Genomic DNA, 16,021 nt, shown 5'->3' on the forward strand with positions numbered 1-16,021 from the left:
GTTTTGATTTTTTTTAATGAAAAAAAATCACAAAAAGCCCTTTGCTTGCTATTGCTAACGCAGATCAACAACCGCAAAAACCGCTAACAAGCTGACAATGTTATGGCTTGGACACTGAGGACATCTGGCGAATAGATTTGTTTTCAATTCTGGGGCATAGGCTAGCCCTTTAGCCCCTACCTTCTTCTTCGTTCCCTGCGCTTCACACCCTTTTCCTATCAATGGAAAGTCCTGAAATCCCCCACCAGGTGCCACTGCAGTTTAATAACAACAATGACTGTCATGGTTAGTGAACGGTTAGTTGCTGTTTTTCACGTTTCGATGCAGTATAAAGTGAACTATTGAACATTTCAAAAAGTTTGTTAAATAGCATAATGTGGTAAAGCAGATTAAGTGTGAAACCAACATTATAGGTATTCTGCGTAGTTGATTTAACAATTAGTATTTTTTATTTCCTTGACTTGCAATTCACACTTATCAATTCTTTTGATGTCTGAATTTTTGAAACAGTGAGATCCTTGTGAAAGGAAAATAGCATGATCCAGGCTGTTCTTCAATTGCAAAGAAAGAGAATTATGATTGAAACAAATGCAAAATATCCAACTGGAATTCTCTTCATATTCGTGTATTCGTGGTGTAAGTTTTACTGTAAGTTGTACTATAAAATTTATACTAATTCCTTTTACTTCTTCTTTTGATCATGATCAGAATTTTGGAAAATATTCTTTCCAGAGAATAACACCTTAAAATAAATAACTGTGGTAGTGATAATGTAGCAGTATTGTGTGAGTATTAGGTTTATTATTACCTGTTTTTGTTTGTTATGTTTTTTCTTACTTTAGTGTGTCTCGATTTAGCTAGAGCAGGGATCCTTTTCATTTTCAGTTTTCGGCAGTTAATGTTAGATAATTTTGTGTGACAACTGACCGTAAGCCACAAAGCTCAGTTGTTAGACTTTGGTAATTTGCTTGTCTATTTTTGGATTTTAAAGGAGTTAGTACTCTGTCCACAATATTCTGTCCAGGGAATGACGCCTCAAAGAGAAAGAACAGGGTTACGATCTTCAACAATATTGCGTGAGTGTCATTTCTTCTTTCTGCTATTTAATGTTGTTTCTAATTTTAGTAATTTTATTAAGTCTCGATTAGCTAGAGAAGGGATCCTTTTCATTTTACTGTTTTAAATTTTAAACATTTCTTGTTTACAATGCTAGATGGCCTTAGATTGTTTTCAGCGTTAAAAAAACATTAGTTTCACTGTTTCAGTAACTTTCATTATACACAATTATTGTTTTTTCATTGTTTGTTTGAAAAACTGAAAAAAAAAATCATCGAAGAATTCTTCGTCAGCGTCAATTTTGTTATGCCAAAAAACAGGCTAGCCCTTTAGCCCCTACCTTCTTCGGTTCTTCCTTGCTCAGATTGAGCATAGCCTACTTTATTATAGGAAGCCCAACGGTTTGGGCTTTTTTTGGAAGCCAATTTGGGTTCCCTTCCTCTTATTTGGCTCCGCCCTAAGTGGACCCACGGGAGCCAATTTATCGTCTAGTGGCGATATTTGAAAACACGGATTTGTTTACGTTTCTATCGATATGATTGTTAAATGGCTACGAAGGGCCATTCACTAAACAATAATGTCCACCGTTCCATGTAACATTGTCATGAAATCCCTCACGGCAACATATTAATGGTGCGTTCATAAATTACAGGGTTCCCCCCAAACCATAACATTCGAAATTTCGGAGGGCGTGTCATTATTTCGCTCACCAGATGGCCCCCCTGGGTCCACTTGGAAGATGCGAAATCGGAGGAAAGGTGAGCAAAGTAGGCTTCACTTTTCCAACACGCGAGAGATATCCTTCCTTTGGGCTTCCTATAATAAAGTAGGCTATGGATTGAGTCGCCATTTTCATTTGTTTGAGGTTTGAATTAGCTTGACTGCTACTTGTTAGGCATTTCTGAGAACTTCTGATGGGTTTTAGGTTTTAGACTTTAGTTGGTTAGGGTTGGCGGTTCTTGTGCTTTCTATTATTCTTGGTGTAATTGATTCGATTAAATCACATTAAATTGCTACTTTTCTTGGTTGATTTAATTAAATTCTATTACATGTGCAGTGAGAGTGGCCTGAAACTTTTTAATTTCATTTTTTATTTGTAGACAAATTTTGATGCTGAAAGACTTGGAAACCATGCTGTCCACCACGTCCAGAAGCTGAGGAACATTCTGCATGTACAATGTTCTGAATGGTAAAATTAATGACTATACTGTTTGAATAATATTTTTTTATCATAACATTTGTAATTTTTTATTGCAGGCACATCTTAATGCAAGGAACTTCAGCTATCCAATCTAGGACTTGCATCCAATCGTGCAGGCTGCATGGAAGTCTCATTTACCTTTGCTGTGAACATCATGAACACATACACTATTCGAAGGTGACAATCTTATCCAGTTTAGATTTTGCAATTAAAATTTGATTAAGCTTTGCATCCATTGGTTAGTTTTAACATTTTGGGATTTTGTCAAGTCAACAGCTATTTCCTTCAGTCATGTGTTCTGTTATGGATTTTTTAGAGGTGTTTGTAGTAAGCAAGAAAGGCAGATGCCGAAAGAAGTTTTGTTTATTTGTTCCACTGTAGAGTATTCTTTAAAGTTTAAATGAATTTCTATAGTCATCTAGTTTCATGTAAATTTATTAATTTAAGTTTCAACAATAGGTATAAGATGATGTTGCCATATAATACTTGGGTTGAATATTTGAAGTGATACAATGTAGCATATTTTTTTTAATTTCATGCAGCATTTCCAATGATGCTGAAGATTAATTTTACTTTGATTATAGGTTTGTGTTTACATAGCAGTGGTGTTGCTGTCCAATGTGGCGTGCTGTTGCAGCCTATGGTGGTGAAAGATATCTGCATCAAGTTGCTGTTCCTTGTGCATCCAAGGTGCTGGATTTGTGCTACAAAAGTGACATCCAGTATTGTGTTAAATTGCTATTTGTATCTATGCAGTTAACCTTTTATATGTTGAGAAGGAACAAAAAAAAGTAATATGGGAGGATTATGTCAAACAAATAATAAACATGTCTGCTATGGGGGAATGAAGAGGAAGTTGGGGTGGGATATAAGAAGTGAAGTATATTTTTAATTAATACGCAGTACTTAATACGCGCTGATGAAATCTGTTACTAACCCATATAACCTTCCCCACTTACACATCCATTCCTCAAACCTTATAAGCCCCTTCCCACATCCACTCACATCCATTCCTCAAACCCCACAATCTCCAACATCAAATTCACAAAATGATTATATATATAGAAACATTTATATTTAACTAAATAAAATGTCATTATATATAAACAAACTATATATAATCTGGAACACCTGCAAAATAAACAATTTACTAAACAAAACGTCCGATTCAAGACAATTTTTTTTGTGCGAGGCTTTTTAGCAAGCAATTCGCCACCCAATTTGACAAAAAGTGGTAGTTTGTTTTCACGGAAATTGCGTCGGACGGTTAAAAAATTTCTAGTTCAACAATCTCATGTAGAAATATGCATCTACATGAGCTTGATTATTTAGGAGATGTGTTAAAAGCAATTGTGGGTAGCTTCAAAATTGAACTAATTCGCTTTATAAGTATATTTTGAAGATAGATCACAAGAAAATCTAAAAACAACAGTGATCTAAAACCAAAATATTAAGAAAAAGTTAGTTCAATTTTTTAGCTACCCACAATTGCTTTTAACACATCACCTAAATTAATCAAGCTTAAAGAATCGCAAAGTGCACCAGTAGACTAGATGCAAATTTCTACATGAGATTGTTGAACTAGAAATTCTTTAACCGTCCGACGCAATTTCCGTGAAAACAAACTACCACTTTTTGTCAAATTGGGTGGCGGATTGCTTGCTAATTAACTCGCACATGCAGTGTCGGCGTAGATCCAGGGAGATTATCTGGAAATGGAAGAAGAGAGAAGAGTGCGAGGCAAGTTTTACTGGGGAGCGATTAGTCATACTAGGCTTCCGGGTTAGACTCATGACCCTCTAAAAGTTTTCGTCGGATCATGCGCCTTCCAAGTCCCCGTTCGACCAGAGCCCTCCCCTCCTCCTGGTTTCACAGCGGGTGAGTGACCACCGGCGGGCGTTGGTTAGTGGTTAGTTAGTGAAACGGGGCCACAGAAAAGAAGGGAGCCCAGATATGCACTTGTAATTTATCTAACAACTAAACAATTTAGCAGTCTTGAATAACAGCATTCTTTCGTCAGTTTCACCATCCAATGGGTCAGTCTATGGAAAGGTGGCGACGGATTCAACTGAAAGGAAATTTAAGTAAGATTTTATCAATAACGAGGCGTAGAGAAACAAGTCAACAAAAAACAATGGAGATGAGCACTTCAAAAATATTGAATCAAATCAGCGAATCACGAATATGCACTAATTGTTGTCTTATGCCATATCCTATAGTTCAGGAAAAATCATTCTTTTGGGTGTCTAATAAGTACTAAATGAAGTACTAACTCCTTTAAAATCCAAAAATAGACAAGCAAATTACCAAAGTCTAACAAGTGAGCTTTGTGGCTTATGGTCAGTTGTCACACAAAATTATCTAACATTAACTGCCGAAAACTGAAAATGAAAAGGATCCCTGCTCTAGCTAAATCGAGACACACTAAAGTAAGAAAAAACATAACAAACAAAAACAGGTAATAATAAACCTAATACTCACACAATACTGCTACATTATCACAACCACAGTTATTTATTTTAAGGTGTTATTCTCTGGAAAGAATATTTTCCAAAATTCTGATCATGATCAAAAGAAGAAGTAAAAGGAATTAGTATAAATTTTATAGTACAACTTACAGTAAAACTTACACCACGAATACACGAATATGAAGAGAATTCCAGTTGGATATTTTGCATTTGTTTCAATCATAATTCTCTTTCTTTGCAATTGAAGAACAGCCTGGATCATGCTATTTTCCTTTCACAAGGATCTCACTGTTTCAAAAATTCAGACATCAAAAGAATTGATAAGTGTGAATTGCAAGTCAAGGAAATAAAAAATACTAATTGTTAAATCAACTACGCAGAATACCTATAATGTTGGTTTCACACTTAATCTGCTTTACCACATTATGCTATTTAACAAACTTTTTGAAATGTTCAATAGTTCACTTTATACTGCATCGAAACGTGAAAAACAGCAACTAACCGTTCACTAACCATGACAGTCATTGTTGTTATTAAACTGCAGTGGCACCTGGTGGGGGATTTCAGGACTTTCCATTGATAGGAAAAGGGTGTGAAGCGCAGGGAACGAAGAAGAAGGTAGGGGCTAAAGGGCTAGCCTATGCCCCAGAATTGAAAACAAATCTGTTCGCCAGATGTCCTCAGTGTCCGAGCAATTACAATTTAAAATAGTTAAAAAAGTACGACCAAAATCACCAAATCCATAGGGTTTCAGTGCCACAGACAATTCTTTACGTAAAAAAAGTGGGCAACCTTAGTTTCAACTAAACTCAATGCCGATCCCTTGCTTCGCGCGCGAGTTTCCCGATAGGGTGTTTTTTTTTCACGGGGTTTAGGTTTTTTGGGGGGAATTTGTCAATATTTCCACCAATCATCAATTTCTCATTTTTCCACCAATCAACAATTTCTCATGAATCATTTTAATGGCATTAAAATAGATCATGAATGTGGAGAGAACCCTTATGATGCAGTGTCATTTGCTGTGAAATCGGCCCTTTATGCAACATAAATTCCATCTATTAAAATATCAACCATGGATGGATATCAACATGAACTGGAGGTATTCAATAACACTCATACTCAGGCTCATCGTTGTCGAAAAGCACTTGGAGGAGGAATGCGGCAGGCGGGTATTTTGGCCGCAGCCGGAATTTTGTCACTTTCAAAGGGACCTACCAGGGTAGCTCAAGATCATATTTTCACCAAACAATTGGCCAATTGGCTGTTACTGCGCAAGAGGTTGGAAAAAGCGTTGTGGAAGTTGATCGATATACCGTAGAGACGAATATGGTTATGCTAAAAGTCGAGCCCATATCAGGTGCTACCCCTAATTCAATTGTGAAAAGATTTGCTGAATCTACTGAAAAGGAAGTTCACGGGATCGGTCAAGATATTCGTTGGCTTGCTTACCCGATGACTGAAACGAACATCATAATTGTTGTTCACTGCAGTAACCCACCTGAAGACATCAATCTCGCTCAAGACAAATAAGGGTATGTTTTTGATGAAATCAATCAAAGTAACGCTGTATAAGTAAACTGGAAGCTTCATAAGTGCTTTATTCCATGTAACGATCATTACAAACGTAGTATTGTTGTAGATTGGGGAATTAGTGGAAGAGCTGTTCTTTTGTTTGTATCAGCCGTTACTCGTCTTCTATTCATGTGTAAAAAATGAATACATTGTTATTTACCATTTCGTAGTTGTCGTTATGAAATCATGCGTTTTATAGCGCCTTTTTTAAAACTACCTTAAGTCATGTCGCATATCTAATTAGGTTTTTTTCCCCCAAGAAGCCAAGCACTTCCACTAGTGGTTAGATATTATACATAAATACAAAGCTCGAGCTTCGAATTCAAGCAAAACGTAACACGGCGTACAAATGTAGGGAAATTTGATTAACTGCTTGGACGTGTTTATTTAATCTTTGATAGTAAAAAAAAAAGAGAGGCCAACACCAAGCAAAAATAGCAAGCCAGCAGTTACACACGCACGTTACGATATTGATTGGTTTCAAACCTTCTCCTTCTCCGAAAAATGCTTCATCGTCGCTCTCAAACGTAATATCGGGCACCTTGTAAAGGCGAATGACGGGCTTGTTAGGATCCTTCACCAACAAATATTTGCCATCCTCTTCCTTCATACACAAATCAATAATACAACGGAGAATGCCCCAAGCATTGTCGATGTTAAGGTTGATTTGCGATGCGAAATCTGACGGGTGGAACTGCTGTGTTCCAAGGATTACACGACGCGATGTATCTCGTATGTGCATACGGGATACATATCTGAAGCAATCAATATTAGTTACAATAATGTTCGAAGGACAACAGGAGCCTTCACATACCCGAATTTAATCCAATCAGAGTTGGCGAGCAGAGCTTGCACAGTCCATTTTGCTAGCTTGCATGCATTATTCTTCAGCTCGTTGGCCTGAACAGCACCTCGCTGAGTGTCCAGTTTCTGGCGCCATTCGACTTCACCAGACAACTTGAAGTACAAAATCATTTTAAAGACACAGTTTCATTACGAACAGTAAATATGCATACCCTTGAGTCCCATTCTTTGATGTTGATAAATTGGTTATCACCAGCCGATCCAACGGTGATAGCGTCATGTTCGCAACGTGCCACCAGGACACCACCTCCTGAAAACTTAGTATTAGACTATTTATTTCAAATTTAAAGTTTTAACTTACAAACCTTCATCAAAGTCAGTCCACAAGGAATGTTCTCTGTGTTTAGTCTCTTGGTAACATAAGGATCATCTTAGAGCTCCAGATCTGGTTGATATCCGTCCATGGTTGCTATTTTAATGGAATTTGGGTTGTATAAAGAGCCGATTTCTCAGCCAATGACACTACATCATAAGGGTTCCCTCCACATTCAAGAATCTATTTTAATGCCATTAAAATATTTCATGATAATTTCTTGATTGGTGGAAATATCACATCAGCTATATCAATATGTCAACATACAAGACCCAATGTTGCTGTCGTGTCAATAAAGAAAGTTGAGATAAATTAATTGTATCACCTGAAGCATAGGATCTTTGTAGGAATTTGCAAATTTCATTTTCCAGATGTTGATGAGTTTGCAAGTCTCAGCCTTGCCGATCCACTGGCATTGGAAACTAATGTAGTTTCAAGAATTAAAGGGTGATAATCCAGCATTGTTCTACCATCACATCGTAAATCATCCTTTGATATTTCCAAATTTGAATTTCGTTAAGTAAGGACAATTTATTTCAATAAGAGACCAACAGAATTTAATTATACCTGGACTCCATGATGAATGAATGCTTTTCGGTATATAAAAAACCGTACGGCTATTGTACCAGCTTTACGTAGTAGGGAAAACAATTTACAATCAAAGGATAATACTACCTATACATTATTTAAAATTTGACTACATACATTTTTCTTTAAACTTGTCTTGATTCAGTTGATTGATTAGCAGCCAGCCTTGTTTTGTTTTTGAATAGCAGCCAGCCTTGTTTTGTTTTTGGATTCCAATCCAAGGCCGCGTTGAAGTTCGTCGGCCTTGAATTATGGATTGGCGTCAGAACCACCTGACGGAAGAAAAAATAACTAAAAAAAAGTCATTCTTTCTTCGATTTATCTCACGCCGACCCCTATCCTTTAATCCAAGCGGGACCACGACGGCTCCTTGTAATAACATCTCCTCTACAAGACGGTCGCGATTTGCATACCGTCACGAAAAACCCCGCAAATCGTATAAAACATTAATGGAACCCCCCAGACGAAAATCGTTTCCCTATCTCTCCGAGAGGAACAGCGCCACCTCCCAGAGAGAAATCGAGTGAAAAACCCCGAAAACAGCCATCGAGCCGTAGAAGAAAGAGACGTCGTCGCACAGTCGGAGTGGGAGGTGGGTGGAGTGGGGTCGGGTGGGGTGGGGTGGGGTGGTGGGTGGGAGGAGGACAGGGTCGTTTGCCGATAAATCCCTATCGGGAAATTTTTTTGCGTTTTTTGAGAAACTTTGGGGATTTTCTCACTAGATGACTTGTTCAAATGTTCAGGTATTCCCATCATCACGTGACCACCCGTACCCGACCCGCCCACAAATAGCTCTGGTGCTGTGGTTGCCGAACCCAAGAGAAGGTTGCCAAATCCTTTCTTTCGTGCTTCGTGTCACTTGTCTGGGTATTCGCACAGATTATATCAAATGTAAAACTGATGTAACATTCGCCAAATCTCTCCTAGTGTGAAAGGAAGTGTTGAAGTTAAAAAGTACTTTTCTAAATTTTAGGGTAAAATTAATCTAACGCTCCCGATGAAAAATGGAAGTATTATACCACCAATCACAGAAATTGGTATTTGATGTTCAAGGTCTTCTGCCACATATTGACAGAAATGTAGGAAAAGATGCTGCAACTATTGAGCGGACAATTCAAGGAAAACTCGAAGAAATCACAAGGTACTAGCCTTATATTCTTATCGTTAATGTAGACTGTTCTTATTCCATTAAATTTCTTTTTAGCAATATTCAAAGACTAGATATTCTTGTCAATAAGGAGCTTCCTGTTCGAAGAAGAGAAGCAAGGCTCAAGGTTGATCAGTTAAAACAGGATAGGCTCATGTTACAAGTATGTTTTTTAAATTATATATTTATATTTAAAATTCTGTGTATCTATATAAGTGAATTTTTTACTTAGAATGCCATCCATATGCTTCAGCAAAAAAGGATGCAGAGAGAGCAAGAAGAAGCTGCAAGAGAGGAGCTATTGACTCAGACATTCCAACCAAACAACAGGGAGACTTCACTGTACATTGACCAATCATTGCAACACCACACTGCTCTTAATGGCATTCATAGAAGCTTGGATGACATTTGGGAGACTGGAACTGCAGTGCTTGATGGCTTACGTACCCAGAAAAGTGTTTTCAAGAAAGCCCATCGAAGGCTCCTTGATGTAACATCAATGCTGAGTCTGAGTAATTCTGTTATGAGAATGATTGAACGACGATCTACTCAAGATAAATACCTGTTTTATGGATTGGCGATAATTACTTGCATCTTCATTCTTGCCGCGTTTTGGTATTTTCGCCAGTGATCGTTGTAGATCACGAAATATTTTATTTTTGCGATATTTCAGAAATTTTAAATAAACATGAAAATTGTATGCTATTCTGATTCTCGACTTCACGAAATTTTTCAAGATTACATTCATCAAATCCATAGATTTTTAGAATTGAATTTGTACCGAATGCTCACTCAATAATTTGTTCCACGGCGTAAATAGCGATGGAATCTGAAATCTGATTAATGCAAATGTTAGGTAATCACATTTGTTCAGAAGCTTGACATTGTTGTCAGGGCTGGGGTTACTAAATAATATTAGGAAACTTCCAGGTTTTTATTAAAATAAATAAATTATCCCGTACTTCTTTCTATCTTGAAATGGAAATATTTTAAGAGATTTTTGATTAGATTAGGTAAGAACAGAACAGAAATAACAAGGGAAACAACCTTTGGTTTACATTAATTGAATGGTTGTTATTTTTAAACAAACTCGTTTTCTTTTCATTCTTATGATATTGTCGATTAAAAAATTTAAGTAATTTTTACAGTACAAGATTTTCATAAGGTTATAACGCAATTTACTATTAGCCTACTAAATGGTTTATCCCATCCCGCATCCCGCTATCCACGCTTTAGTTGTACTCCACAGTAATCAGTAATTTCGTCTGTTTGGTTGTTTTCGGTATTTATTAGTTGATTTCGAGAAATTTATAGCTTTGTGTTGAATGAAATTAGACATTCAGTTAGGAAAAGAAGCATATTTCGATTTTGTGAGAATCCGTCATTAGATATCTGGAAGAATTTCGGCTCGATAAGAAATCCTAATGCTAGTATGACGACGGCTTGTGGTGAACAATAACTAAATAATTGGTGTCCCTGTTTAACACTTCGATGGAATCTATCATTCACTGAACACAACGCACAATGTTTGAAGGAAAACATATTCATTTCAGTCCTGTTGACCAGAAACCACTATGTTCTTTCTCAACCAAACTTTGTCGGCAAAGGAGGCTTAATGGCTTTGCTTTCTGCATCAGGTTTGTAACTTATTTCTTTTACACAAATGTGACTCATATGCCATTTAAAGCAATCAAATTCTTGACATTTTAGACATATTCTTGAAGATTCTTCTGCTCCATTCCGAGTTTGCTCGTTTGTGGCATCTACTGGTCAAAACAAGTGTACTAATGTAATTTCCATGGCTCATCCAAAAGGGTATGCTATTTAGAAGTTGTGATGCTTTTTTGTTACCTAAAATCTGCATTGTGACTCTGGAAATGTCTTAATCTTAAACATAATGTAAATTTTGATTTTTAGGCTGTGCAATACCCATCTTCAATTAGCTGGTTTTCCTGCAGCTAAAAGAGACCGCAGGCATACAAAGAAGGAAAATGGCCAAAATTATTCTGCATCTTCACCCAATGAAAAAATGAGCAATCAATCTAATGAACCAACATCTTCTTCTATGGAGATGAGTGATGGAGATCCATACACATTCAGTGATGACACTGAGCTCATTACCAAACCAGACCAGATTCTGTCTGAAATCCACCAAAAACCCTCAGATATGAATAACCCACCTCACAATAGTCCATTGGTTATTGAACCATTGACTCCAAGCAGTACCAGCAGCAGTAGTGTTGACAGTAACACTGAAATCAATGTTTGCAAAAGTTTACCTGCTGTACCACCCTTGGGTAGTAATGGTATGAAAGCCAACTCTCGGATAAAGTCGGAGGTCAAGTCGAAATCTATCATAATATCAAGAAAGAAGAAACCCATTATTAGTGCAGTGGCACTGAAACCATCTGGAGGAATTTATCCACTTCCAGCCGTTTTACAACAGCTAGATAATTCAATTAATGGGAACAAAACCCAGTACCTCTTGCCTAAACCTATTGATGAATCGGATGACGAAGAAAGTTCTTCTTTTGGTGGTGGTTTATCTCAATACATCTCTGCTATTCCACTCCGTTCCACAACGGACGCTCCTCGGGCAGTAAAGCTAGAGCGAAGCAAAAGAGAATTTCGACACAGATATCTCCAATTTTCCCAAACGATCGATGCAGAAGAAAAGTTCCGTGGCGAGTATCAGTCAACTGTTATTAATAAACTCGTAGAAGCGGCTCGTCGCTTTCCAAATGAGACTGGTTTGTTGCTGCAAGGACGCAATCCCACTAGCTCCTCGACTGGATTCAATCCTTCCAGTCTAAAGATCTTCTCCAAACGTCGGTGCAGCTTTCGTCGCGCCAGTTCAGGTCATCTTACAACGGACTCTGGATGCCCCGAGTTCTGTTTGCCCTGCTCAACGCTGTGCAGTCGACACATCCTTTATAGCGTTGATCAACAGTTGTTTGAATTTTGCTCTGCTCGGGGAGGATCAGGTAATAGTGTTCCAAATATATTGTACCTTGAAAACCATTTTAATCATTTGATCACATCTTCTAGGTTCAACACCGTGCGGAGCCCCAGTTTTGGCTATTCATTCAGGCCTACCATATTGTCCAGCACATGCTGTTCAAGGTGACGGAAATGGTAACAGTTCTTCGGTTTCAGCCAATACGCCTAAAAATGTCGAAGGCAGCGACCAAATGAGTAATAATGGAGGTAACCAAGGAAGTGTGTCCAGTAAAACCAATCGAAGAAAAGCACGTTCCCGCTCAACTTCGTCATTGGGACGTCATTCTCGCCGACTTCGCAATCGTCGCCGAGCTAAGCGAATTGGGTCCAGTGGAGGAAGTGAGACTCGTATCCACTGCATCGAAGCAGCCGACAATGGAATGGAACTAGATGTGGAGACTGTTGATAGTCCCGAAAACTGTTCACCAGCCTATCCAACGCCGGCACAATTGATACCTCACACTGCACACCCTGTTATCAATCCTATGGCGGCTTCTGTTGATCATGAAGCGGAAATTCTAGAAGATCACGACTTAAAAGAGTTGCTCAACCGTCTGCCTGACGAAGCCTTTCAGGTTCGTAAACTCTTAACTTCGTGTGTGTGAGTCAATTTAGAATAACGGGAATATTTTAAAACAATTAGGAGATATTTGCCATGACACAAGCTGCTGCTTCTTCATCTCGTAACGGTCTATTTGTTCCCATGCCAAGCCGCGAAGAAGCTGAAGAGTTGGAGCGTGTTCTAGCTGTAGCCGAAAGCGCAACAATGGGTGGCGTTGGTCATCCAGAATCCGATCTGAGTGACTTATCATTAATTGACGATCACACTTTGGCTTTGGCTCATGACCTCATTACCTTGGGTGCCGGGGCTTCAGCTCAAAGTATGATTATGGGTAACGATGCATCGGTTTCAAATCATCTCTACCTGGACAATCTCAGTATTCCTCATCAAACAATCCATCCAGGTAACTTTTATTTAATAGCCACTTGCTTGTTTTCTGTTGACAAATTGTAATAATATTTTTTCTTCTTCTTGGAATCGTATTTATAGACGTTTATACAACAGAAGAAGCCTTTTCTTCTTCGCCTATGCTGTCCAGAAGAAAGAGCCTATCGATGATTCCTGCTGGGCAACACGCCAGTCCTGCCAGGGGCTCTAGCCCACCGAGTCTGAACCAGCATCACCATGACAGCAGTTTCATCGATGATAGAGAAGGTTCTGCTGCTCATCCATTGTAAAATAATAATAATAATAGAAAACTAGGAGATAAGGGGCAGATACATTAACAGTTTAAATGTTGATCTATGCTAGCACTCCCTAGAACCCTACGTTACTCTTCCAAGATGAATTAATTGGCTATCCTACTTTACGTATAACCTTTTTAAATAATTTGATTCAACGAAGGAAAGGTATGAAACGGGCAAAACAAAAACAAACAAAAAAAACGATCCAGAAAACCAACCCTTTACTGATATTCTCATCACCTGTACGGACCCTCTGTGTAGTAGATGACATGCTAATGTAGCTGCACTACGGGTACTTTATCTTCGACTCTGTTCACTACATTCACATGTTCAGTTTCTCTTCTTGGGTTGTTTCTCCTTTGCGTGTCACCTATTCCCCCTCCACCTGACGTTTATATATTGTATTGCTGTGCACCATTGTCATTAGTCTTGTGCAGTTGGTTCTCTCTGAGCTATGTGATATTTATTTGCCGCAAGATCCAGAAAACGCCGCTGTGTTTTTTTTGTGGGTTCTCTTTTAATATTTCACGTGAAAACATGGAACAAAAGGTCCCAAACACTGGAAAGAAGAAGAAAAGAAGTTGATTGATTGGCTCGCTGGAATGGACCAGGGGAATTCACCTAACATATTTATCACTCTCTCTACCTGTATCTATTCTGTCTTCATTTAAATACTGTTAAGCGCTGTGTGTCACTTGGTGGATGTTCAGTTGTTCATGTTAACACGTAATGGATATTTTCCAAGTCAAAATAGAAGTCGCCCCGGGTGGACTGATTGCCATTAACGCAAAGCAGTCACTTGGGGAGACTAGACGCTTTTTTTTAAATGCGAATCCTATATGAAACCAATAAGTTTGTCCATGGATTCTTCCGATGTTCTTTGTATAACCTTGTACGTGTTGCGTCGCCAACCTGCGTTTGTTCGTTCACGTCTTGTGTACAGAAATGCGAAATACAAATGGTGATCGTTCTCTTAATTCAAAATAAGTCTTTTTTCACCGTATTTTCCTAGTTGTGAAGAAATGAACTGCATCAATAAAGAGGTTACCTTAATTCCATTTATATTCTACAACTTGGGATGAAACATAAATTGCTCCAATCGCTCAATTACATAACAAATTACCAGCAATGAAAATATCGTTACTTGTAAACTAGAAGATGTATCCTACGATTGTTCCAATTCGACAAGAACTCCGGCACAGTCTTTAGGATGAAGAAATACAACAGGCTTTTCATGGGCTCCAATTCGAGGTTCATCCGTCAGACAGCGGATACCTTTAGCTTTTAACTCTTTCATAGCGTTGTGAATATTGTCAACTTCAATGCAGATATGATGAAGACCTCCAGACTTGTTTTTGTCCAGAAAACCCTGTTACAGAACACATTATTTAATATTTCAATTGAAAAAACTAACTATAAACAATATAAACCTGAATTGGTGATTTTTCTCCTAAAGGATGAAGGAGCTCTAGTTTAGTGTTTCCCAAGTTGACGAATACAGTTGTGACTCCATGATTAGGAAGATGTTGGGGTTCTGATATATCAGCTCCCAAGATGTTTTTGTATAGTGAGGCAGATTTAGCTAAATCAGGAGTTGCTATGGCGATATGATTGAGTCTTCCCAGTTTCCAAAGAGCTTCTGGCACAGACTTTGATGTAAAAGACCTTTTAAATAACATGGTACATACAGAGGCCATATTTTTCTTTTTTCTAAAACTTTTCTTTGTCTAATTTTGGTATTTCAGGGAGAAAAAACTCTTGGCTGTCGGCTGATTTATCTTGGCCCTCAGAGAGTAGTTCCAGTTCCTTGAGACGTTTTCTCTCTTCTCCTGCTGGTTTCAGGACAGTATAGAATCTATGGAATCGGAGACCTGCGAGGTAGAAACCATACACAGTCAAGCCAACACAACCCAAAACAATACTTCGATGAACAGTATCTAAGATCTTCTCTACTCGCACTCGGTTTCGTTTCATTCCAGCCCTTTTCTGCAATGAAATAAGAAATACGATAGAATCTGAAGTGCATGGTGTCGAACGCGTTAAAATTTTAAAGATTTTGACAAGAAATTGAATGTGATTTCTTTTTTAAAAAATGTTTTTGATTGCGTGTCGAATGGAAGTAAATATGTGAAAGCATCTACTTTTAAATAATAAACGTTAAATTTCACGTACCGTACCTTACGATTGTTTTTCTTCACGATGAATTTTGCCGAACTGCTGATTTACTGAAGGAGTGAAGGTGTTATTCAACTTCTAACAAGAAGGCTACAAAAAAGGCCAGTGAACTCGCCTGACCACGTAGCGGCAGAAGTTGAAACTATAAAATATCTCAGTCCACTCAGTCAGGCTTGGCCTTCGGCATGTATAATATAGTGACGAATTATAACCAGATCCCTTGCTGCGCGGCAAGTTCTATGATTGACTAAACTGTTTTTGTTTAAATAGAAAAATAGTGTTGATTCCTTTGAATGTATCCTACTTTAAAACCATTTTTGATGTGGTCGTTGAAATTTCCAATCTATTCCCATTTCCCAAGCTATCACTTATCGATCTCGATTGGCGTTCTT

General features: G+C 38.1%; 4 protein-coding genes and 2 long non-coding RNA genes across 12 annotated transcripts; 3 read left to right on the top strand and 3 right to left on the bottom strand.

Moving 5' to 3' along the window:
* The first annotated feature begins 64 nt into the window (after positions 1-64).
* On the top strand, positions 65-3,356 carry LOC124341423. Of its 6 annotated transcripts, XR_006918235.1 has the most exons (7): positions 65-413; positions 511-636; positions 709-785; positions 992-1,076; positions 2,157-2,245; positions 2,314-2,434; positions 2,842-3,356. XR_006918235.1 is itself a non-coding variant. In XM_046794524.1 (4 exons), the coding sequence occupies exons 1-4, from the start codon at positions 1,796-1,798 to the stop codon at positions 2,504-2,506; spliced, it is 303 nt and encodes a 100-aa protein (XP_046650480.1). In that variant the 5' UTR covers positions 1,412-1,795; the 3' UTR covers positions 2,507-2,628. The 6 variants fall into 6 exon arrangements, 2 of the variants coding, with proteins under 2 accessions (XP_046650480.1, XP_046650479.1); XR_006918238.1 differs by lacking the exons at positions 65-413; positions 511-636; positions 709-785; positions 992-1,076 and adding an exon at positions 1,329-1,350; XM_046794524.1 differs by lacking the exons at positions 65-413; positions 511-636; positions 709-785; positions 992-1,076; positions 2,842-3,356 and adding exons at positions 1,412-1,882; positions 2,501-2,628.
* A 793-nt stretch (positions 3,357-4,149) lies between these two features.
* On the bottom strand, positions 4,150-5,468 carry LOC124341472. The gene is made up of 4 exons (XR_006918287.1): positions 5,111-5,468; positions 4,888-5,013; positions 4,739-4,815; positions 4,150-4,325 (listed from the first exon to the last, which is right to left on the bottom strand). It is a non-coding gene; the product is annotated as an uncharacterized LOC124341472 (long non-coding RNA).
* An 830-nt stretch (positions 5,469-6,298) lies between these two features.
* LOC124341483 lies at positions 6,299-8,209 on the bottom strand. Of its 2 annotated transcripts, none has more exons than XR_006918318.1 (7): positions 8,042-8,209; positions 7,800-7,963; positions 7,467-7,719; positions 7,314-7,411; positions 7,112-7,254; positions 6,784-7,052; positions 6,299-6,420 (listed from the first exon to the last, which is right to left on the bottom strand). It is a non-coding gene; the product is annotated as an uncharacterized LOC124341483 (long non-coding RNA). The 2 variants fall into 2 exon arrangements; XR_006918317.1 differs by having other exon boundaries at positions 7,467-7,657; positions 8,042-8,205.
* A 679-nt stretch (positions 8,210-8,888) lies between these two features.
* LOC124341326 (Golgi SNAP receptor complex member 2-like) lies at positions 8,889-9,914 on the top strand. Its single transcript, XM_046794385.1, has 3 exons — positions 8,889-9,203; positions 9,267-9,372; positions 9,442-9,914. Exons 1-3 carry the CDS (start codon positions 9,067-9,069, stop codon positions 9,838-9,840), a joined length of 642 nt encoding a protein of 213 aa, XP_046650341.1. The 5' UTR covers positions 8,889-9,066; the 3' UTR covers positions 9,841-9,914.
* Positions 9,915-10,440: 526 nt separating this feature from the next.
* On the top strand, positions 10,441-14,431 carry LOC124340911 (INO80 complex subunit D-B-like). Its single transcript, XM_046793709.1, has 6 exons — positions 10,441-10,846; positions 10,920-11,024; positions 11,127-12,193; positions 12,258-12,784; positions 12,853-13,174; positions 13,261-14,431. Exons 1-6 carry the CDS (start codon positions 10,734-10,736, stop codon positions 13,446-13,448), a joined length of 2,322 nt encoding a protein of 773 aa, XP_046649665.1. The 5' UTR covers positions 10,441-10,733; the 3' UTR covers positions 13,449-14,431.
* A 67-nt stretch (positions 14,432-14,498) lies between these two features.
* Positions 14,499-15,169, bottom strand: LOC124341388 (methylmalonyl-CoA epimerase, mitochondrial-like). The gene is made up of 2 exons (XM_046794484.1): positions 14,885-15,169; positions 14,499-14,823 (listed from the first exon to the last, which is right to left on the bottom strand). The coding sequence occupies exons 1-2, from the start codon at positions 15,149-15,151 to the stop codon at positions 14,620-14,622; spliced, it is 471 nt and encodes a 156-aa protein (XP_046650440.1). The 5' UTR covers positions 15,152-15,169; the 3' UTR covers positions 14,499-14,619.
* Between the last annotated feature and the right edge of the window lie 852 nt (positions 15,170-16,021).

Source organism: Daphnia pulicaria, chromosome 5 (assembly GCF_021234035.1).
Source record: "Daphnia pulicaria isolate SC F1-1A chromosome 5, SC_F0-13Bv2, whole genome shotgun sequence".
Taxonomy (NCBI): Eukaryota; Metazoa; Arthropoda; class Branchiopoda; order Diplostraca; family Daphniidae; genus Daphnia; species Daphnia pulicaria.